Genomic DNA, 24,355 nt, shown 5'->3' with positions numbered 1-24,355 from the left:
CATTACTTTTTTTTAATACCGAAGGCCTTACGTGAAACAGTTCTTTAATTAGGCTGAAGGCCTTAAGAGCAAACAACTCAAACTCAAAATCGGCTGAAGGCCCAAGACCTAAAAAAATTCAGCAACTTTAAAATTTTTAAAATGCTGTAGGGCTTACGTGAAACAGTGGTTTAAACTAGGCTGAAAGCCTTAAGAGCAAAACAACTCTAATTTCAAAAAATCGACTAGAAGCCAAGAAGTACAAACAACAAGAACAAATAAAAAAAATAGGGCACTCATATGTTCGAGGGTTGGCTTGTAATTCAAACACTATCGCTCGCTTAGGTGAGACAGGCAGTCGGGCCAACCATTCACGATCTGACGACAACCCAAACGACCGAGAGTCAATGGACCCAGCGACAAGATGACTTTCACTTCACCCTACCAGGGCACAACAGGGAGTTCAACTGAACAATGTAGGAGATATTGGCGCCCACATACAAAGGAGATGTCGAACTACACACCGTGTTGGACAGCAACAACACGATGAGGAAACTACACTGCATGAAATTTACGTCAACGGCCAGGGCAGGTAACCGGAACGTTAACGGCCACAAGGCAGACGATTCCGCTGTTGCACTTCAATTCAAATAACCAAATACAGGGAAACTCCACCGGACGGTGGCTAGAATTTTCCTAACTTGAAAACCATGTTTGTTGCTCGTGGGGATATCCCAACAGCTGACAACGAACTGCAAAAGACACAATGTGTACAGTCTTGACTTGCCGGTAAGTTAAATCAAAACTCAACTTTCGTGTCCAGGGTCGGTGAGCCACGGACCTCGTAGCAATGGGAACAGCGCCACACACTCCGCTAGTGGACTCGGCCAGACTTAGCCCCGCGGAGAATTCCTCGCTGCTCCACGCCAGCTGACCGACTTGTCGCACACCGCCCAGCCGGAAACTATAAGCGCCCAGGTTAAAGATAGTACAAGTTGGTAATATCGATGCACACCGTTGCTGCCACCTGCAGAAGGAGAGGAGGCTAAACGCAGAATCGCAGCTAAGGTTTAATCCAGTGCATAGCATGAGGCAGCCACGGCTCAATATGAATGCACAGTGTCTTTCGGACATGTTCGAAAGAACAGACACTACGCATTCACACAATTGAGTCACTTTGACGGAAAATGAATCCACAATCTTCGGTAGACATGCACGTTTGGTCCACCAGCGGGAAGCTAAAATTTAGCGAGCATGGAGAACGTGGACTGGGACTGAGGACAGGTGGCGCTAGGTACGAGTGTGAGTTGGCCAGGGAGCGCGTGATTCACACTGTTTCTGGCTAACGCCGTGGTTAGCCCAACTGCATAGCAAGCAGGAGATACTGCGTTTGACTTCCGGTGTGGCTCACATTTTAATTCGTCGCCGCTAATCTCACATAAAAGTCCTGAAGGAGCAGATGTCATTAGTTTGTTCCCTTACACAAACTGAGGGCCTCAGAAGGAAATGGAGTGCATATCTTGATTAAATAAACTGCAGAAGACTACATTGAAAGGTCAGATATTGTGATCTGGTTGAGCAGAAAAGTGCGGAAGGGTCAAGGAAGAGATGGGCACCGTAAAAAGCGATACCTGACGCCAGAAGTGCAGATAAAGAAATTTTTTTATGTGGCAACTAAAAATTTATGACTACTCCTTGCATAGGAGTGCTTTTAGCGGTATGGGATTTCGTTTTGCGAGATATCGTTCTTCTCACCTACTGTCACACAGAGAAATACTCTTTCTTTTCTCTTTTAATTAAGGATCACCAGGCGGCCTTGTGTCATAATTGTGCCACTGCTCCGAACAAACAAGATATTGACGACTGAAGAAGGGCATAATCTATTTTCGGGCGCTCAGAAGCGTGCAAGACGAACACAAAATGCACCTCCGCGTTCAGTGTCGCCAGTGCTGATTGGTCCTGCGGCTGCCTCGCAAACACAGCGCGTCTGCGAACAAGGGTTAGAGCTGTGTTGACGCTCGGAGGTGTGTCACGCGATCCAAAAACAAGTGTGCCGACGCGGAGCGCAGCTGCCACTGTGCAAACAGCAGCTGCAGGTTTTGTGAGGGGGCGTGGGTGGGGAGCGGGACTATATTTAGGCGGCGCACCTCCGCCAGGACTGCCGCTGAAGCACCAAGATGGCTCTCTGGAGGACTCTCGCGTGCTTCCTAGTCGCCGTCGCCGCCTCTGACGGTCAGTGCTCCGCCTGCGAACTGCTCGTTAGCTGCCACGTGCTAGCTGTCTGTTTATTTTGATTTCAAATCACGGACATTTCGATCGGTTTGTAACTAGCATAGCGGTCACGCCCTTCTCCCCATTCGCCCCCAACCGTCCCTGAGTTCCCGTCAGATCACCGAAGTTAAGCGTTTTCGGGCATGGCCGGCACTTGGATGGGTGACCCTTAGGGCCGCCATGCACTGTTGCCATTTTTAGGGGTGCTCTCAGCCTCGTGGTGCCAATTGAGGAGCTACTCGACCCAATAGTAGCGGTTTCGGTCAAAGAAAACCATCGCAGCGACCAGGAGAACGGTGTGCTGACCACACGCCCCTCCTATCCGCATCCTTAGTTGAGGATGACACGGCGGTCGGATGGTCCCGATGGGCCACTTGTGGCCTGAAGACTGAGTACTCTCTCTCTCTCTCTCTCTCTCTCCTCCCTGTCCCCCAAATGAATGAATGGAACCTATTAAATAATTTTTATTTTGCTTTTGTCGCCATATCAGCAACGAGAATACATCAAAGTTTTGCGTAATTTTGTACTCTCGTATAAACTCGGTAACAGAGAAAATACATAATTATTGTATCTTTGCTCTCGATATAGACTACGACGCTGTGTTACGTTCTAGTCTCCTTTACTAGCTCTTCATTTCTGCCTTATTGCTTTCTTCCTTTCTAACCACCGTCAGCAATGCAGATTCCAGTATTATGCAACATGTCGGAGGGTTCAACGAGCTACAGTCATCGTCTTGCATACTCTACACTGCCGATACGTTTCAATCACGCGAACCAATTCGTGTTCTACAGCATACCAATGATACAGGTAACCATAGGCCTCAGCCCTACGCTTCAGAAACCTCACTTCTCTACCAATACACCTCCAGTGACCCCAGGAATATAAGGACTCCGTAAATGCACGCAGTTATTATAAGCCCGTTCACACCGATTCTTCCCAGTAATTTCTCATTGTTCTATCAGATAACCTACGTCACATAAATAAGTTCACTGACAGCCTAGCCGTCTCAATATTAAAATGCAAAAATAATTTTGCAATACGATTTTAATGTCGAGAGAGCTGTAAACGCAAATGAACTCTACATGTTAAGCTACGCTGAAAAGATCTGTATATGACATAAAATACGGAACCAGTAATCGCCTGTAATTGTTTCAGGAATAAATAATCAGTTACAACAGCCATCCAATTGTTCAGCCCTTAGTCAAAATTTTGCACTCTGTTGACATTTCTTCCATTTATCACACCTCATAATTCTTCCTCATTATTGTCATCAGAGGATATTGTCGTTGATATTATTTTGTCCTCAGTATTAATCCCACTTCTGAGTCCTCCTTTAAGCCCTGTACACACTTTTTTCTTCTTCAAAATAATCTGGAGAATTTCTAGAACATCTGATTTGTAGAAGCAGTTTCGTTTCGATTTGTGTCGCAAGGAAGAAGACACCATTGCGGTGCACATTCTTACTTAACAGCTGTTGTTTGCTGTTGTGTGATCAAGCCACCACCGTAGCTATTAGGTTGATGTCGCTCATGCGCAATCAATAAAATCAGTCTCGGAGGTGTAGCCCACATCATGCAGTGTTCTTTTAGGTTGATTTCAGGCCCCTTGCACCACTTTGAAGTTTTCTTCTTATGGGTCGCCGTATCCTATGAAACTGTATTCAATTGTCCTACGTTTTCAAAAAAAAAAAAAAAATGGTTCAAATCGCTCTGAGCACTATGGGACTTAACATCTGAGGTCATCAGTCCCCTATAACTTGGAACTACTTAAACCCAACAAACTTAAGGACATCACACACATCCATGCCCGAGGCAGGATTCGAACCTGCGACCGTAGCCGTCACGCGTTTCCAGAATGAAGCACTTAGAACTGCTCGGCCACAACGGCCGGTACCTACGTTTTGCTTCCATTGTTAAGAATAACTTCAGAACTGGCTTTCTGGTGCCTTTAGCTATACTTCGCCCAAACTGATCGTCCTATAACACTTTCAGTTCCCTTTGTGTATGCTATTATGGTCAGAAATTTTGAAGCATGAGGTGTCAAACTGATTACAGTATCCTCTAATTTTCCTGCTCTTGCTGTATTTGCGACTGCATCGATGTTTCGAAAGTCGCATGGTATGGCTTCAGCCTCAACGATCCTACACACAGCTTTGATTATTCTTCCGTTTTTGCTACTTTCTCCAATGATGCCAAGTCGTTTAGAAATGCTGTTGGAACCCTTCTGTTCTCCTAATTGGCTCACATTTTTCTTGTGGCAAGTTAACGGAAAATTTCTTGCCCTAGAAAATATTTCAGTACACTATTTTTACCTATCCACTCTGCCTTTCGCGTCTAACCGTGGAATTCGTTTTGCAATCAGATTGTTGACACCTTTACTTCTAAATTTTCATAAAATGTAAAACATCTCATTACAAAAAGCTGCTGCTGTGTCTACTTTACTTGTCGAAACCGGTTTCAGTCACATGGTTATCTTCAGTTGAGCTGTACATATGTAGATGATCCCCCCCCCCCCCCGCCCCCACACACACACAATAACATACACGCACGCACATGCACGCACTCATAAAAGCACACAAGGAAGTCTTGACAAGCAGATTGCCATTATTGTTAACAGAGATGAAGTTTGAAGTTTTACTTTAGAATCGAAGCTTACAATGCGGAATCCTTAGAAAATGTTTAATTCTTACTACTGCAATGTTACTTCTTGAAACCGTCTGTGTCTTAAAAAATACTACTAACAAGTGAGGATATTAGCATTTGGTGGAATACAATGACGTTTCTTTCAAATACGAAGCTTTGGAAAACTGGCCAATCAAAATAGTTCTCTGGAAGTTGTTTAGATTTTTCTGTGTGCTCAGTCTTTCCTTCCCACCATTATTTCTTTATCATTTGCACTTGCTTCATCCCTTTTCTTTACCAAACGTTTTTGTACTTTCACCCATCCATTTACGTATTTCTTATGTTGGCCACAATATCTTCGCAGCTGCCTTTCTTAGACCTTTATTTGTCTGTCCAACTCCCGCGACTATCCTTTTTCGAAATGACCATTGCTGCTCTAAAGATCTGCCTACTGCGTGACTCATTATCTTCAATAGTATGGGAACGTGTTTCTTCATTCTTAAATACGGCAATGTGTCACTGGGTTGTTCCTCAAAATTTTCCTCAAGATCGCTTAACTTCAGGGTCGTCGTCACAAGTTGGAATCTCTAATTAAAGACCAGTGAAGGAAATGGTGCAGTAGGTATCCGAGACAAAAAAGTAGAGAACGTTTACGTAAATAAAAAGCTGACATTTGAACATTTGCTGAATACTGATTGAAAGTAAATCCGTTTGATACTATTGATAAGACATACTTAAACCACATAAAGATCGAAACGAAACTGAGGAGTGTGTGTAAACACGTGAACCCACAATATAAAACACGAAGTCGATCATATGTGCCGGAAAGGTTGTGACCAGCTTTCTTTCTGGAACGCCAAAGAACTGCGGAGCAGGATATTGTAAAGGCTATAGAAGTTTTATGGATATATTGTATGAAAACGTGCTCGTACATGAGAGAAAACCTATGTTGAAAAACGGAATAACGCAGTACCTTCAAAGGTTTCTCGAAAACCGAAAAAATGTGAGATCTGAAGTAGGAACTGTTGGTGGACGTACGCCATTTACCGAAGTCGTCAATACCTGACTTCCGTTAAGTCTCATATATAAATAGTTTTGGAGTGGTAATGGTTTTAAGGCGACTAAACAGTTCACAGCTGTAGAGAGGTATAATAATAGGCATTGAAATTGTGACGTAATGAAGGATTGCAACTAACGTCAAATTGTCGCGAAGGGCATTAAACGCTTGGATACAAAAATCATTACAGTTTTAGCGCAGATAAGAATTAAGCCATCTACACTCTATACATAAGGAAACATTACATGGCGTATATGAGAAGCAGATATCGCAATTCAAAGTAGGCTGTGGGAATGTTCTGTTAAACCTAGTGTAAGAATAAGAAACGTCCAACAACGCTTTTCGGAAATCAACAGCGGCAGAACCACGGTCGGTCAAGAGTGTAGTTCAATGTTCTGTGATATCGTTGCTCACGTTCATTGGGGTCACATGACTGTCTTGCGAATTTAGAAACGCTGGGTTCGGAAGGACCATACTCCGTGCCATGCAGGATCTAAAGACCCCACACGACTAGCGCGCGAGAGCAGAGACATATTTCTCGCTGGTGACGTATTCCTCCTCCTGTTCTGTACACGCGTAACATGATTTCATATATCCCTCACAGACCTTCATAAGAAATTAACAATGTTGACGAGACCTTTTCGCAAATCAAGTCGCAGAGCCTGACCACACCTACCCCTAGAGCCGATCCATGCTCTTTGTGGACTCGAATGCATTCCTCACTGATAGATGACATTCTTTAGCATTTAAGAGGAGAGTTTTTATATGGCCACCGTTGTCCCGACTGTTACAGGCGCGACGTACGACTATGCAGACGCCATCAAGAAGTCGATCCTGTTCTACCAGGCCCAGCGCTCTGGCAGGCTGTCCGGCATGGACTCCCTGGTGTCCTGGAGGAAGGACTCCTGCCTCACCGACCAGGGCTGGAACGGGGAAGACCTCACCCAGGGGTACTTTGACGGTAGGTCCTTTCACCATGTTTTGTAGAATATAGGCTATTTTTATATTCAGCTTTGTCTGTTAATACTTAAATGGCAATGTACTTCGAAGCCTTTTGCCAGTTCTAACCTTAGGGATTTAGGCACTGTTATTCAAGTGAAAAACACCCACATGTATTTCTTGTTGTCATACCATGGCTCTCTGTTGTTGTTGTTGTGGTCTTCAGTCCTGAGACTGGTTTGATGCAGCTCTCCATGCCACTCTATCCTGTGCAAGCTTCTTCATCTCCCAGTATCTACTGCAACCTACATCCTTCTGGATCTGCTTGGTGTATTCATCTCTTGGTTTCCCTGTTCACTGGCTTACTGTAATGTAGTGAATATAGAGAATAAACTCTTCTATTGCACATGTGTGACAGTGTGTATGTGTGTGACTCAGTATATGTATATGTCTGTGTTTATCCATGTTGTGTGCGTGTGTGTGTGAGTATGTGTGTGTATGTGTGTAAGTATGGTAAAGCACCTTGGGACCAAGCTATGTAGCAATAGAACTATACAAAAATAGCACACGCAGTAGGAACTCCTGTATCAGAAAGAGTTTATTGTAATATACTGCTGCTCTCGAGTACTAACAGCCCTTTTTCCCAAATCTTCTCTAGCTTTTATAGTACACTTGCTTAATTGTAATTTATGTAGGGAAAAATATTAAATGCCAGCTGCTGATATCAAGAACAGAATTTCAGAAAAAGAGGAATTTGTTAACATGTAATGTAAATTTTAGTGTTAGGAAGTTTTTTTTCGAATTATTTGTGTTAGTTTAGTTTTGCAAGGAGGAAGAATGTGAACGATAAATAAAGCAGACAAGAAGAGACTAAAAGGTTTTGAAACTTTTTACTACAGAACAGTGGCTCATGGTGTGGGTTCCTGTAGTCATGTCCTAGTTCATGAACCACGGGCAACGTATGAGTGGCCAAGTAAGTGGTCCCGACAGTCGGGATACCAGTTACTTTGGAATAAGGCTGGGCATCTCGGACATATTCTGAGTCGTGGTCACCTTTGTGGTCATACGGCAAAGACTACCAAATCCACCAGCTAGTCCCTCAGCCGTTAGGGGTAAAACCCAATCGGACTCAGGGCAAGTAAGGCTAGCAACCTGCTTCCCTGGTACTTTAAATATGATGCTGGCAACAATCAGAGCAAAATGCCTCGGACCTTTGGAGGTGACGGAGTCCCTCCTCTAACTGAAAACCAGGGAATCCTAAGATACGACTTGGCAAACAAATGGTAATGAGATCTGGACCTATTAATATCAATGCGGGCTACTCTGGGAAGAAGGTAGAGCTGGCAGAGGCTGCAAGTAAGATGGGGCTGGACGTTTTAGCTGTTAGTAACATTCGGGTAAGGGGTGAGAAAGAAGAGGAAGTGGAAGAATACAACGTCTACCTGTCAGGAGACAAAACAGGAATAGCACAATGGGGTGTAGGGCTTTACATCAGGAAAGCAATGGAACCCAGCGTAGTTGCAATAAGGTATGTAAACGAACGACTGATGTGGATAGATTTGACAGTGTCTAGCAAGAAAATTAGGATTGTGTCAGTATATTCGCATTGTGAAGGGACAGATCAAGATAAGATGGATAGTTTTTATGAGGCACTCAGTGCTGTAGTTGTTAGAGTAAAGGACAAGGACAGTGTTCCGCTCATGGGTGATTTTAACGCCAGGATTGGAAATCGAACAGAAGGGTATGAAAAGGTTATGGGTAAATTTGGAGACGATATGGAGGCCAACAGGAACGGGAAACAACTCTTGGATTTCTGTGCCAGTATGGGCTTAGTAATCACAAACTCCTTTTTTAAACATAAGAACATTCACCGGTATACTTGGGAAGGCAGGGGAACCGGATCTGTCATTGACTATATAATAACAGATCAGGAATTCAGGAAGGCTGTGAGGGACACACGTGTATTCAGGGGATTCTTTGATGATACTGATCACTATTTAATCTGCAGTGAAATTGGGATTGTGAGGCCGAAAGTGCAGGAGGTTAGATCCATGTGTAGGAGGATAAGAGTGGAGAAACTTCAGGATAAGGAAATCAGACACAACCACATAACAGTGATCTCAGAAAGGTACCAGTTAGTTGAATGTAGTCAATGACAGTCATTGGAAAAGGAATGGACAAGGTACAGGGACGCAGTTCTAGAAGTGGCTAAAGAATGTCTTGGAACAGTAGTGTGTAAAAGTAGGATGAAGCAAACAGCTTGGTGGAATGACACAGTCAAGGCAGCCTGTAAAAGGAAAAAGAAGGCGTATCAAAAATGGCTACATACTAGAACTCAGGTAGACAGAGAAAGTTATGTTGAAGAAAGAAACAAAGCCAAACAGATAATAGCAGCATCCAAGAAGAAATCTTGGGAAGACTTTGGAAACAAGTTGGAGACTATGGGTCAAGCTGCTGGAAAACCAATCTGGAGTGTAATTAGCAGTCTTCGAAAGGGAGGTAAGAAGGAAATGACAAGTATTTTGGACAGGTCAGGAAAACTGCTGGTGAATCCTGTGGATGCCTTGGGCAGATGGAGGGAATATTTTGATGAGTTGCTCAATGTAGGTGAAAATACGATCAGTAATGTTTCAGATTTCGAGGTAGAATGGAATAGGAATGAAGATTGAAATAGGATCAAATTTGAGGAAGTGGAGAAAATGGTCAATAGATTGCAGTGCAATAAAGCAGCTGGGGTGGATGAAATTAAGTCGGAACTCATCAAATACAGTGGAATGTCAGGTCTTAAATGGCTACACAGGATAATTGAACTGGCCTGGGAGTCGGGACAGGTTCCATCAGACTGGACAAAAGCAGTAATCACACCAAACTTTAAACATGGAAACAGAAAAGATTGTAACAACTACAGAGGTATCTCTTTAATCAGCGTTGTGGGTAAAATCTTCTCAGGTATTGTTGAAAGGAAAGTGCGAGTATTAGTTGAGGACCAATTGGATGAAAATCAGTGTGGGTTTAGGCCTCTTAGAGGTTGTCAGGACCAGATCTTTAGCTTACGGCAAATAATGGAGAAGAGTTATGAGTGGAACAGGGAATTGTATCTATGCTTTATAGATCTAGAAAAGGCATATGACCGGGTTCCTAGGAGGAAGTTATTGTCTGCTCTACGAGATTATGGAATAGGAGGCAAACTTTTGCAAGCAATTAAAGGTCTTTACATGGATAATCAGACAGCAGTTAGAGTTAACGGTAAATTGAGTTCATGGTTCAGAGTAGTTTCAGGGGTAAGACAAGGCTGCAACCTGTCGCCACTGTTGTTCATATTATTTATGAATCATATGTTGAAAATAATAGACTGGCTGGGTGAGATTAAGATATGTGAACACAAAATAAGCAGTCTTGCATATGCCGATGACTAAGTTGTGATGGCAGATTCGATTGAAAGTTTGCAAAGTAATATTTCAGAGCTAGATCAGAAATGTAAGGACTATGGTATGAAGATTAGCATCTCCAAAACGAAAGTAATGTCAGTGGGAAAGAAATATAAACGGATTGAGTGCCAAATAGGAGGAACAAAGTTAGAACAGGTGGACGGTTTCAAGTACTTAGGATGCATATTCTCACAGGATGGCAACATAGTGAAAGAACTGGAAGCGAGGTGTAGCAAAGCTAATGCAGTGAGCGCTCAGCTACGATCTACTCTCTTCTGCTAGAAGGAAGTCAGTACCAAGACTAAGTTATCTGTGCACCGTTCAATCTTTCGACCAACTTTGTTGTATGGGAGCGAAAGCTGGGTGGATTCAGGTTACCTTAACAACAAGGTTGAGGTTACGGATATGAAAGTAGCTAGGATGATTGCAGGTACTAGTAGGTGGGAACAATGGCAGGAGGGTGTCCACAATGAGGAAATCAAAGAAAAACTGGGAATGAACTCTATAGATGTAGCAGTCAGGGCGAACAGGCTTAGATGGTGGGGTCATGTTACACGCATAGGAGAAGAAAGGTTACCCAAGAGACTAATGGGTTCAGCAGTAGAGGGTAGGAGGAGTCGGGGCAAACCAAGGAGAAGGTACCTGGATCGGTTAAGAATGATTTTGAAGTAATACGTTTAACATCAGAAGATTCAAATGGTTCAAATGGCTCTGAGCACTATGGGACTCAACTGCTGTGGTCATTAGTCCCCTAGAACTTAGAACTACTTAAACCTAACTAACCTAAGGACATCACACACATCCATGCCCGAGGCAGGATTCGAACCTGCGACCGTAGCAGTCACACGGTTCCGGACTGCGCGCCTAGAACCGCGAGACCACCGCGGCCGGCTAACATCAGAAGAGGCACAAATGTTAGCACTGAATAGGGGATCATGGAGGAATTTTATAAGGGGGGCTATACTCCAGACTGAACGCTGAAAGGCATAATCAGTCTTAAATGATGATGATACTACAGAACAATACTAAGGATTAGATAGGTGGATGGAATAACGTACGATGAGATACTGAATTGTATGGAGAAAAAAGAAATTTATGGTACAACTTTACTAAAAGGAAGGATTGTTTTATAGGACACGCCCTAAGGCGTCAATAAATAATCAGTTTGGTAATGGAGGGAAGTGTGCGGAGTAAAAATTATAGAGGGAGGCGAAGAGATGAATTCAGTAAGCAGACAAATGAATGTAGCTTTAAGTAGGTATTAGGAGTTTTTTATGAATCATTCAGAAACCAAGACCACATAACATATTTCTTTAATTAAGACAACCGGTTTCACAGTCTTTGGAGTCATCTTCAGGTCTTGAACATCTTTTTGCTGTAAAACATGTTCATTTTAGATGGACCTCACGTACAAGATGGCGGCGTAAAGAAAAACATGTTTTCTCACAGAAAGATGTTTAAGATCTGAAGATGACTCTTCAAAGACTGTTGAAACCGGTTGTCTAAATTAAGAAGTATTTTATGTGGTCTTGGATTTTGAATGATTTTTAACAATTAAAACGTCCTTCAATGCTCTCAAAATGAGAAAATTCAATCATATTCTGAGATGAAGAAGCTTGTGTGGGATAGACTGGCGTAGATAGCTGCAAAGCTTTTTATAGTTGACAACTAGATTCGACAGTAATGTCAATCAGGTAGACTATAATGTGGGTTACATTTCATCTCTATATTTCGAAAATATTTTAGGTTACGTTTCATGCTGGAAATTTATGTGGCAACCCTAAGTAGATATACAATATACTTCAAAACTATAGGCGTGTAGTTTACGCCATTTTAAAATCTTCCAGACATTGGTATTACTGCCGAATTTAATGGCAGATCAGTAGAAGTTTTAAGAGTTATTATAAACTTCCAGCACTCTGGAATAGCTGGAGTCACCAACTTCTGTGACTTAGTACAACGAAAAACCAGTCCAAAGCTGCAAATTTCGGTTTTTTTCTTCTCTTGATGACTAGTTTCGCTGTATGCGCTGTAAGTGTTTGCTGCACATTTTTCACATGGTCTTCACATCGTCGGAAATATAATTTTTGACTACGTTTGATGACCTGAAAATGGTTCTCGGCCCGAAACTAGACATCAAGTGAACAAAAAAAAGTTTGCACTGATATTTCGTTGTGCAGTTTCAGAGTATTGTCTAGGTATACATTAAAATGTCGTTATGAAAGCAATGGAGCACACCCTGAAGGATGAGTCTACATATAACCGTAAAATCAAAGAGGAAGTTATAGATACGAGATGTGTCTGATACAGTTAGTATTAATGAAGAACATTACACATATTCACTGCACTGATGCACAAGAATTAGATCAGAATATATATATATATATATATATATATATATATATATATATATATATATATATATATATATATATATATATATATATACTTATCGCGAATGGACCCAGAAGGATCACGGAAAGCTTTCTGACGTCGTTTCTTCCATACTTCTTTCATTCGTTCTCCATGTTTTCTTTTTCTTTCTTCTGTCCATTTTGTTCCTGGTCTCTTTAGTGCTTCCTTCTCCGACAATACATTCCACTTTTCCACCTTATTTCTAAAAGTTTTTCTATCTTTGACATCTTTAAGTTCAATATTTGCTTTTTGTAAATCTAATTTTACTTGGCTAATCCATGGTGTTGTTGATTTGACTTTTTCTATGTAAGTGAGAATTCTGTTGGTGAGTCGTGTGGGGAGAAGTCTAGTGACATGTCCATAAAATTTTAATCTTCGCCTTCTTATGTCTGCTGCCAGGTTTGATATAGTTTCTGTGGTTCTTCTTGATTGTATCCGGTATCCTTCTTCTGTTAATTTTGGACCTAAAATCTTTCTCATAATTTTTCGTTCTTCTTTTAGTATTTTTTCTAAATCACATTTTGTGTGGAGTGTGAGCGTTTCACTAGCATATAGTGCTGCTGGCTTAATTACTGCGCAGTAGTGTCTGATTTTTGTGTTCGAGGAGATGCATTTTTTATTGTATATTTCATGTGTCATACCATATGCTCTCTTCATTTTCTGTTGTCTGATCTTCTGTGCAACTTTCTCTCCTCCGGTTGGCTCCAAAATTTCACCTAGGTATTTAAAATGTTTTACTCTATTTATTTTTCCATATTTTGTGTTCAAACTGTGTATATGGAATTTCGTACAGAAAAATTCTGTCTTTTGAAACGAAATTTGTAAACCTACTTTATCCGCGCATTCCTTAAGGATCTCTATTTGTTTGGTGGCGATTTCTTCATCATCTGCAAGTATGGCCAAGTCGTCCGCGAATGCTAAACAAGATATCTCCACGTTGTCTTTGGTTCTACCAAGATGGATTGGTTTCAAGTAGGATTGATTTTTTAATTCTTTTTCCCATTCCTTAATGACTTTATCCAGGACTATATTAAACAAAAGTGGAGATAGCCCGTCACCTTGACGTACTCCAGTTTTTATGAGAAAAGGTTAAGAGATTTCTCCCCTGAATTTAACTTTAGATACAGTGTCTGTCAGAGATTCTTTGATAAGCCTTAGTGTTTTGGAGTCAAGTCCATGTTCCTCTAAAATGTTAAACAAAGATTGCCGGTCAATTGAGTCATAGGCTTTCTTAAAATCTACAAATGTACAAATTATGGGGGCATTTCTAATTGCTTTGTGTTTTAATATTGTCTTTAAATTAAATATTTGTTCTATGCATGAGCGACCGGGGCGGAAGCCTGCTTGATAATCACCAATTTGGCATTCCAGCTGCTCTTGTGTTCTTTTCAGCAGGCATGTTGAGAGAATTTTGTAGGTGACTTGTAAAAGTGAGATTCCCCTGTAGTTATTGACATTTGTTCTGTCTCCTTTTTTATGTAACGGGTGAATAAGGGCACATTTCCACTCCTCTGGTAATTTCTCTGTTTCCCATATTTTTGTTATTATTTTTGTGAGCTCTTGCAACGTCTTTGGTCCTAGGTTTTTTAATAGCTCTGCAACAATGCCATCTTCGCCAGATGTTCTATTATTTTTTAAGTTTTTAATGTGACATTTGATTTCTTCCTGTGTTGGTGGTAATGAATCCGGTTGAGCGTTGGCACAGATTTCTTTGGGAAACCTTAAACTAGGTTCTGGGCAATTTAGTAGGTTAGAAAAATATTGAGCCAATACTTGACAGTTTTCCTGGTTTGTTAGGGCTAATTTACCATCTGGTTTTCTGAAACATAAATTTTGAGGGATATATCCTCGTATTTTATTTGCGAAAGTTCTGTAGAAGTCTCTTGTATTATAGTTTTGGAAATTTTCTTCTATGGCATCCAGTTGTGCCTTTGTGTACTTCCTTTTTGCCTGCCTAATAGATTTTGAATCCTGTTTTCTAACCTCGTTAAATAAATGTAGACTTTCTTGTGATTTTTTACTGCTATATTCTTGAAATGCCTTTTTTCTCCTTTCCAATGCATTTTCACAGTCTGAATCCCACCAAGGGTGTTTGAATATCTTTTTCAAGGGAATAGTTTCCTTAGCTATTCGCGTGATTTTAGAATGAAATTCTTCCCATGTGTTTGCCTTTTCCTTCTCCCATTCTTCTTTTACTTTAGATTCTTTAATCTTCTTGGTGTCATATTTCTGTATTTCTGTTTTCTTCTGATGACTTCATCGTGCTGTAAACTTGATTTTAATTCTAGTTAGGTAATGGTCTGAATCAATGTTTGCTCCTCTGCGTACTTGGACGTCGTAAATTTCTTTTTGTACTGGGTATGAAATCGCCACATGATCTATTTGAAACTCGCCAATTTGTTGTATAGGAGATCTCCATGTCTTTTGTTTTCTTGGACATTTTCTTAGAGATGTTGACATTATCTTCAGGTTATTCTGCTTACATAGTTCGAAGAGCCTTGTACCATTTTTATTGGTAAATTTATGTGCAGGATATTTGCCTACGGTTTTTTGGTGGATTTTCTCTCTACCAATTTGGGCATTAAAATCGCCGAGTAGAACTTTTGTATCATCTTTTGGAATCTTGGCCATTATATTCTCCAAATTTTCCCAGAACTTTTCTGTTTCTATGGGTTTTTTCTTGTTGTCTCCGTTTGTGGGAGCATGAACATTAACCATTGTGTATGTTTTGTTGGCACATTGTAAGCGCATCGTCATTATCCTATTATTTACGGGAGTAACTTCCTTGATGGAGCTGAGCACGCTCTTGTGTATGATAAACGCCATCCCGAGATGGGGGGCTCCTCTTCCGATTCGCTTATCCGTCTTGCTCTTAAAGATGCGATAGTTGCCATAATCTGATGTTTCTTCATCTGTAAAACGTGTCTCCTGTAAAGCTAGTATTACTATCTTTTGCTTTTCAAGTTCTGTTGTAAGGTTTAGAAGTTTTCCTGGTTGGATTAATGTATTTATGTTAAAGGTTCCAATGTATGTAGGTGTTTTAAGTGGAAGTTTGCCAGAGAGCTCCGACTTTCTCTGATGTAATCGTGTAAGTCCAGGTTCCCCAGAATCCGAATTCCTGGTTGCCATCTGTTGATGGGTGGATTGGTTACCACCTGGGGTAATGTTGTTATTACTTGCACGAGTCATACTTGCTTGTAATCAAGTTGGTCCAGTGTTTCCACTGGGTGTTTAGAACCAGGGATTGTTAGTTCCTGGAGCATTATGACCAGCCGCACATTGTGTGAACAGACGCTGACCAGGATGCCGATGGTTCCCACTTCAGACGCGTCCTGGATTTGGGTGTTGACGGTGCTTATTGTAATGGCGGCACTTACTCGCCATGACACAGCAACGTCTTCGGGTTCTGTGGTTTTTGAATGAGTGTGACCCTTGCCAAAAGTCACACTCCCACACCCTCGTGATGCTGCCGCCTCGGTCCGGGACTGCTTATTTGGGTTTCCCCTTACTCGCAGCTGTCCACCATATCTGATGGATCGTTCGCTATCCGCCACCTGCGACCCGCCCTGTACCTGAGGCTCGGATAGGGTATATATATATATATATATATATATATTGAAATAAGAACACCGTGAATTCATTGTCCCAGGAAGGGGAAACTTTATTGACACATTCCTGGGGTCAGATACATCACATGATCACACTGACAGACCCACAGGCACATAGACACAGGCAACAGAGCATGCACAATGTCGGCACTAGTACAGTGTATATCCACCTTTCGCAGCAATGCAGGCTGCTATTCTCCCATGGAGACGATCGTAGAGATGCTGGATGTAGTCCTGTGGAACGGCTTGCCATGCCATTTCCACCTGGCGCCTCAGTTGGACCAGCGTTCGTGCTGGACGTGCAGACCGCGTGAGACGACGCTTCATCCAGTCCCAAACATGCTCAATGGGGGACAGATCCGGAGATCTTGCTGGCCAGGGTAGTTGACTTACACCTTCTAGAGCACGTTGGGTGGCACGGGATACATGCGGACGTGCATTGTCCTGTTGGAACAACAAGTTCCCTTGCCGGTCTAGGAATGGTAGAACGATGGGTTCGATGACGGTTGGGATGTACCGTGCACTATTCAGTGTCCCCTCGACGATCACCAGTGGTGTACGGCCAGTGTAGGAGATCGCTCCCCACACCATGATGCCGGGTGTTGGCCCTGTGTGCCTCGGTCGTATGCAGTCCTGATTGTGGCGCTCACCTGCACGGCGCCAAACACGCATACGACCATCATTGGCACCAAGGCAGAAGCGACTCTCATCGCTGAAGACGACACGTCTCCATTCGTCCCTCCATTCACGCCTGTCGCGACACCACTGGAGGCGGGCTGCACGATGTTGGGGCGTGAGCGGAAGACGGCCTAACGGTGTACGGGACCGTAGCCCAGCTTCATGGAGACGGTTGCGAATGGTCCTCGCTGATACCCCAGGAGCAACAGTGTCCCTAATTTGCTGGGAAGTGGCGGTGCGGTCCCCTACGGCACTGCGTAGGATCCTACGGTCTTGGCGTGCATTCGTGCGTCGCTGCGGTCCGGTCCCAGGTCGACGGGCACGTGCACCTTCCGCCGACCACTGGCAACAACATCGATGTACTGTGGAGACCTCACGCCCCACGTGTTGAGCAATTCGGCGGTACGTCCACCCGGCCTCCCGCATGCCCACTATACGCCCTCGCTCAAAGTCCGTCAACTGCACATACGGTTCACGTCCACGCTGTCGCGGCATGCTACCAGTGTTAAAGACTGCGATGGAGCTCCGTATGCCACGGCAAACTGGCTGACACTGACGGCGGCGGTGCACAAATGCTGCGCAGCTAGCGCCATTCGACGGCCAACACCGCGGTTCCTGGTGTGTCCGCTGTGCCGTGCGTGTGATCATTGCTTGTACAGCCCTCTCGCAGTGTCCGGAGCAAGTATGGTGGGTCTGACACACCGGTGTCAATGTGTTCTTTTTTCCATTTCCAGGAGTGTATATAGGTGTGCTGACTTAGAAGGCTCCTTTACATTCGTTACCCTAAGCGAAATGTGAGCCTCAACTCTGGCAAAAGACATTGCCAAATTGACAGGTGGTGTTTTCGGTTTCATATATCAGCAGCTGACTCCTGAAATTTATTACAAAAATGAAATGAACTTTCCTGTGGGTACGGCCTCCAGTCGGATGGACTAGTCGACTGGTGCAACTAACGCCTCTTCGGCGACCTGTTTTTCGATAAGGACGGTGACGAAAACAATATAACACACAGTCCCCGAGCGAAGAATATCTCCGACCCAACCGGGCATCGAACCTGGACCGCCTGCATGGCATTCTTCCGTGCTCATCAGTCAGCTATGCAGGCAAACATTTGTGACAGACGAAATGACGGTATTTATTTTGTAACGATCTATTCTCCCTGACATAAAAATGTCTATCAAACAATTCCAAACAGCCTGTGAAGGGATGCCATTGTGACCCAACTTGCTTAAATCCAGTTAATGTAAGGATCCCCATTGGTTACGTTGCATCCTCTTGTAAGATTCTGTAAATTCACGTGCGTCCGTGCAACCTACTGCTGTGACTATTTCTCTCATAGAGATAATACAAGTCAGCAGGAGTGTCTAGTACCCTAAACACGTCATAAACGACCTTTACCCGACGGATTACTGACTTCAGGGCTTAAATCATGATTGTGCTAAAATAATGTTACTACAGCGCAAAAATATTTACTTTTAGGTACAACATAGGCTCAAAACTTAGCTATATAACAGTACAGAGTGAAACTGGAATGTGCTGCAGAAATAGAGTGAGCTCTAAGAGCCGCGCGGGATTAGCAGAGCGGTCTGGGGCGCTGCAGTCATGGACTGTGCGGCTGGTCCCGGCGGAGGTTCGAGTTCTCCCTAGGGCATGGGTGTGTGTGTTTGTTCTTAGGATAATTTACGTTAAGTAGTGTGTAAGCTTAGGGACTGATGACCATAGCCGGCCGGTGTGGCCGTGCGGTTCTAAGCGCTTCAGTTTGGAACCGCGTGACCGCTACGGTCGCAGGTTCGAATCCTGCCTCGGGCATGGATGTGTGTGATGTCCTTAGGTTAGTTAGGTTTAAGTAGTTCTAAGTTCTAGGGGACTGATGACCTCAGAAGTTAAGTCCCATAGTGCTCAGAGCCATTTTTGATGACCATATCAGTTAAGTCCCATAAGATTTCACACACATTTGAACATTTTTTGAGCTCTAAGAAGAGTGTCATTGCAGCTGGCGATTACGTGAAGTTCACCTTCCCACTGTCTTTCGCGCTGACCATGCTATCGTGGGGCGCCATCGAGTACGAGCAGGGCTACACTCAGGCTGGTGCAATGGACGGCGTGCGCGACACCATCAAGTGGGGCACCGACTGGCTGCTCAAGGCGCACACCGGCCCCAACGAGATCTACCTGCAGGTGGGCAACGGCACCGCCGACCACGCCTACTGGGGCCGCCCGGAGGACATCAACTTCGCCAGGCCGGCCTACCGGCTGGACACGGAGAGACCTGGTGAGTACCAAATCTCCTGGTCGAGTGGGGCCTCCTGGAGCACATCAACTTCCCCTGGTCGGCTTAACAGCTGGACATGACCTGGTAAGTAACAAACCCGAGTGGTGCCTCCTGGAGGACATCAACTTTCCCTGGTCGGCCTGACAGCTGGACATGCAGAGACCTGGTGAGTACCAAACCTCCTGGAGGAGTGGGGCCTCCTAGAGAACATAACTTCCCCTGGTCGGCCCAATAGCTGGACATGCAGAGACCTGGTGAGTACCAAATCTCCTGTCCAAGTGAGGAATCCTGGAGAACATAACTTCCCCTAGTTGGGCTAACAGCTGGACATGCAGAGACCAGCTGAGTACCAAATCACCTGCCTGAGTGGGACCTCCTGGGGCACATCAACTTCCCCAGGCCAGTCTACCACCTGGATACGGAGGGACCAAGTGAGTGGCGTTTCATTCAAGTCCAGGACACGATTCTATTGTAAAATGTAAACATTAGCGGACCGAAATACCGAACTCTGGAAATGTCGAACCTATTCAGATATATAGGGCCATTTTTCCATGATCGGGCGAATTTCTGTTTGAAATCCAAAGTTTCGTCCCCATCTATGTAGTACATTCTCATGGAGCCTTGTAGTTTTTCCAAAGTCCGATGGACATCCTGGCTCGCTACTGACTGAAGCGAAGTTCCATTTCTGCAATTACCTAGTGTAGAGACATGTTTTGAAAATTCCTATACAATTGGTCATTGTCGGTTGCTGTCGACCGCTGTTGCTATCATACCATGGTGGAAGTCTGATATATATCTTCTTCAGCTCCAGTATCAAGATACCATTTAGAGTCACACCTTATTGCAATCGATTTATTGAAAAACAGAGACATCCCTATGGCCTCTGTGTTTCTCCTTTCCTGGTATCAGTTTGGGGCTGCCAGCACCTGAGTCTTATCAGGTCGAATCCTGCCTGATCTGTCTATTTCTCCCCTTCTACAGCTGAACCCGGGTTCGTCTTGTCGTTTTACCACTATTCTTTTAGTAATAACCATGAACACGTCTCCAGAACTACACGGTTGTCTGTAAACTCCTGATCCTTACATGATCTTTCCATCCATCTGCAAGCGTCCTTGACCGACTTTAAATATTCCTGTATCATCCTGGTGGGTTTTTAAACTGCAGCGATATGCCATATATATACAGGGTGAAGAGAAATTCGCGCACTCTGACTTCGCAACGCGATTCCTAACATACTGACAATACAAAAATGTCAGTAAAAAAATTTCGTCCTGCGCATATTACTGGCAGTAAATTGACGTCAAAGACTGGCATTCTGGCAGCACTGTAATAATATGTACGGTAACTACCTCTGTCAGTATATGCTGTGCAGTTGATATGTTAGCATGCGGGAGACGAGGCGAATTGGTTTTTATTTGCTGAATGTAGCCTGCGTGGTAAGGTACCTGGCGTCTTAATCGCCATACAGCGATTACAGTGTGTCTTCAAACATTTTGCATTTACATACTATGAAGACAGAAATGTAATTACAACCATTTTCATTGGTCAGCTTTTAAAGAAGCCTTTCGCACTTCAAGGACGCGAATTGTTTCGCACTACGGTATCTGCTTGATTCCAAACCTGTTTCTTGTGTACGCTGCCCCAATAGCCCCATCGATTACTACCAATTACTATTCTTGCCACGTTCAGGTGCACTGCATTTCGTTAGGGTTGTACTATGTAAATGTGAGATACATGAGGCTTAAGTAAAGGTGTTACTACAATATTATTTCACAGAATGAAATTGGCAAATGAAAACAAATGCACATAGACCCAGGAGCGTTCGACCTCCTGTAAGTTAACCCGAAACGCTATCTACTGCACCACCTGCGCATCACTAGTCCTGTGTGCTGACAGAGATGGTTACCGTATCTGTGATTACAGTGTTACCAGATTGTCAGTCTTTAACGTCCGTTTACTGCCAGAGATATGCTCAGAACTTTGAATTTTGATAGACTCATTTTTGTATTGCTAGTGTGTGAGGAATCGCACTTTAAAGTCAGTGTGTGCGAATTTTTCTTGACAAGGCCAAACACACACACACACACACACGCACGCACACACACACACACACACACACACACACACACACACAGTGTGTGTGTGTGTGTGTGTGTGTACAGGGTGTTACAGAAAGGTACGGCCAAACTGTCAGGAAACATTCCTCTCACACAAAGAAAAGATGTTATGTGGACCTGTGTCCGGAAACGCTTAATTTCCATGTTAGAGCTAATTTTTAGTTGCTTCCACCTACGCTCAATGGAGCACGCTGTCATGATTTCATACGGGATACTCTACCTGTGCTTCTAGAACATGTGCCTTTACAGGTACGACACAACATGTGGTTCATGCACGATGGAGCTCCTGCACATTTCAGTCTAAGTGTTCGTACGCTTCTCAACAACAGATTCGGTGACCGATGGATTGGTAGAGGCGGACCAATTCCATGGCCTCCACGCTCTCCTGACCTCAACCCTCTTAACTTTCATTTATGGGGGCATTTGACGGCTCTTGTCTACGCAACCCCGGTACCAAATTTAGAGACTCTTCGTGCTTGTATTGTGGACGGCTGTGATACAATACGCCATTCTCCAGGGCTGCATCAGGGATTCCATGCGACGGAGGGTGGATGCATGTATCCTCGCTAACGGAGGACATTTTGAACATTTCCTGTAAAAAAGTGTTTGAAGTCACGCTGGTACGTTCTCTTGCTGTGTGTTTCCATTCCATGATCAGTGCCGTTTGTTGCATTGTAAAATATTAATTAAATCCGGAGATATTGTAACCTAAAGTTGACGCTTGAGTACCACTCCTCCGCTGTTCGATCGTGTGTATCGGAGAGCACCGAATTACGTAGAGATCCAAAGGGAACGATGATGGACCTTAGGTACAGAAAAGACTGGAACAGCACATTACGTCCACATGCTAACACCTTTTTATTGGTCTTTTTCACTGACGCACATGTACATTACCGTGAGGGGTGAGGTACACGTACACACGTGGTTTCCGTTTTCAATTACGGAGTGGAATAGAGTGTGTCCCGACATGTCAGGCCAATAGATGTTCAATGTGGTAGCCATCATTTGCTGCACAGAATTGCAATCTCTGGCGTAATGAATGTCGTACACGCCGCAGTACATCTGGTGTAATGTCGCCGCAGGCTGCCACAATACGTTGTTTCAGATTCCCTGGGGTTGTAGGCACATCACGGTACACATTCTCCTTTAATTTACCCCACAGAAAGAAGTCCAGAGGTGTAAGATCAGGAGAACGGGCTGGCCAATTTATGCGTACTCCACGTCCTATGAAACGCCCGTCGAACATCCTGTCAAGGGTCAGCCTAGTGTTAATTGCGAAATGTGCAGGTGCACCATCATGCTTATACCACATACGTCGACGCGATTCCAGTGGGACATTTTCGAGCAACGTTGGCAGATAATTCTGCAGAAACGCGATGTATGTTGCAGCTGTTTGGGCGCCTGCAATGAAGTGAGGACCAACGAGGTGGTCGCCAATGATTCCGCACCATACATTTACAGTCCACGGTCGCTGTCGCTCTACCTGTCTGAGCCAGCGAGGATTGTCCACGGACCAGTAATGCATGTTCCGTAGATTCACTGCCCCGTGGTTTGTGAAACCCGCTTCATCGGTAAACAGGTAGAACTGCAACGCATTCTCGGTTAATGCCCATTGACAGAACTGCACTCGATGTTTAAAGTCATCACCATGTGATTGCTGATGTAACGACACATGAAACGGGTGAAAGCGGTGACGTTGCAGTGTGCGCATGACACTACTTTGACTCAGTCCACCGGCTCTCGCAATGTCCCGTGTACTCATGTGTGGGTTCATGGCAACAGCAGCTAACACACCAACTGCACCCGCTTCTCCTGTGACGGGCCTGTTACGGACCCGTTTGCGTGCTACGACCATACCTCTTGCATACAGTTGGCGGTAGATGTTTTGCAATGTGCGGCACGTTGGATGCTCTCTGTCCGGGTACCGTTCTGCATACACCCTGCAGGCTTCAGCTGCATTTCGTCGACACTCGCCATAGATGAGTACCATCTTCGCATTTTCAGAGTTCGAATACACCATGGTCACAGTTCCTACAACACTACACTATCACAGACGTCTGGTAACACGGTGTATTACAGTTGGTCTGCTTGCGGTGACGAATGCAGAATAACAATAGCGGCAAGCGCTACATGCGGACACTGCAACAGCTAGACCAAACCACAACAGTGCACTACAGCCACACTCGTAAACACGGTCGTCATCGTAAACATGTCCCTGCAGATGCTGCTCGCCGACCGTGGCCCGTGTTTGTTACAACACGCAACTGAATGTCGGAGGTTTCAAGCGTCAACTTTAGGTTACAATATCTCCGGATGTAATTAACATTTTACAATGCAACAAACGGCACTGATTACGTGGTTCCATTTTAAAAAAAAAACGTAGGTTTGTGTTAAACATACCTCCGTGCATTTTTGTATGGTTTGTATTAAACAATTACACTAGCCCCTCTCCTCACGTTCGGTCTGTGGAATCGGTTCGTCAGTATTTTATGTGGTTTACGAAATATATTCAGCGGTAACGTTAGGTGACTCACCCTGTATATATATAGTTCCGGCAATAGCCACACAAGCGTTGTATTGCGTTGTTTTGTCAGATGACAGTCGCCAGATAGTTAGTGTTTTGTTCTTAGTTGTACCTAGTTACTCGAGTAAACATGGCTTTCGCAAGACTTCCATTCGATGAAAGGAAGTCAGTTTTGAAGTGGTATTTTAAGTACGAAAACATTAATGAGGTTCAACGGCAATGGTGAAATGAGTATCAAGCAGAGTCACCGATACGTTTAACGATTCGTCGCATTCAACAATTCACTCGCTCACCACAGAAGTCTGTGAGAGTGTTCCCGTAAAACTGAAGTGAGTCGCTCAAGTGTTCGGCGAATTTTGAAGACAGCAAAGTGGAAGTGCTACATCCCACGATTGCTACACGCAATGAACGAGGACGATCCAGATCGTAGAATGGAGTACTGCGAG

The 24,355-nt window shown here is 43.9% G+C and overlaps 1 protein-coding gene across 1 annotated transcript in view; it reads left to right on the top strand.

Annotated features, from left to right (window-relative positions):
* The first annotated feature begins 2,104 nt into the window (after positions 1-2,104).
* The window catches only part of LOC126210530 (uncharacterized), a 63,009-nt gene continuing 40,758 nt past the window's right edge, over positions 2,105-24,355 (top strand). Inside the window, exons 1-3 of the mRNA XM_049939782.1 lie at positions 2,105-2,211; positions 6,722-6,889; positions 18,990-19,268. Of these exons, the coding sequence (XP_049795739.1) occupies positions 2,157-2,211; positions 6,722-6,889; positions 18,990-19,268 (502 nt within the window). The 5' untranslated portion in view covers positions 2,105-2,156. The remainder of the gene's footprint in view (positions 2,212-6,721; positions 6,890-18,989; positions 19,269-24,355) is intronic.

This window comes from Schistocerca nitens, chromosome 10 (assembly GCF_023898315.1).
Source record: "Schistocerca nitens isolate TAMUIC-IGC-003100 chromosome 10, iqSchNite1.1, whole genome shotgun sequence".
Taxonomy (NCBI): Eukaryota; Metazoa; Arthropoda; class Insecta; order Orthoptera; family Acrididae; genus Schistocerca; species Schistocerca nitens.
This window is presented reverse-complemented; position numbering and strand designations above follow the sequence as displayed.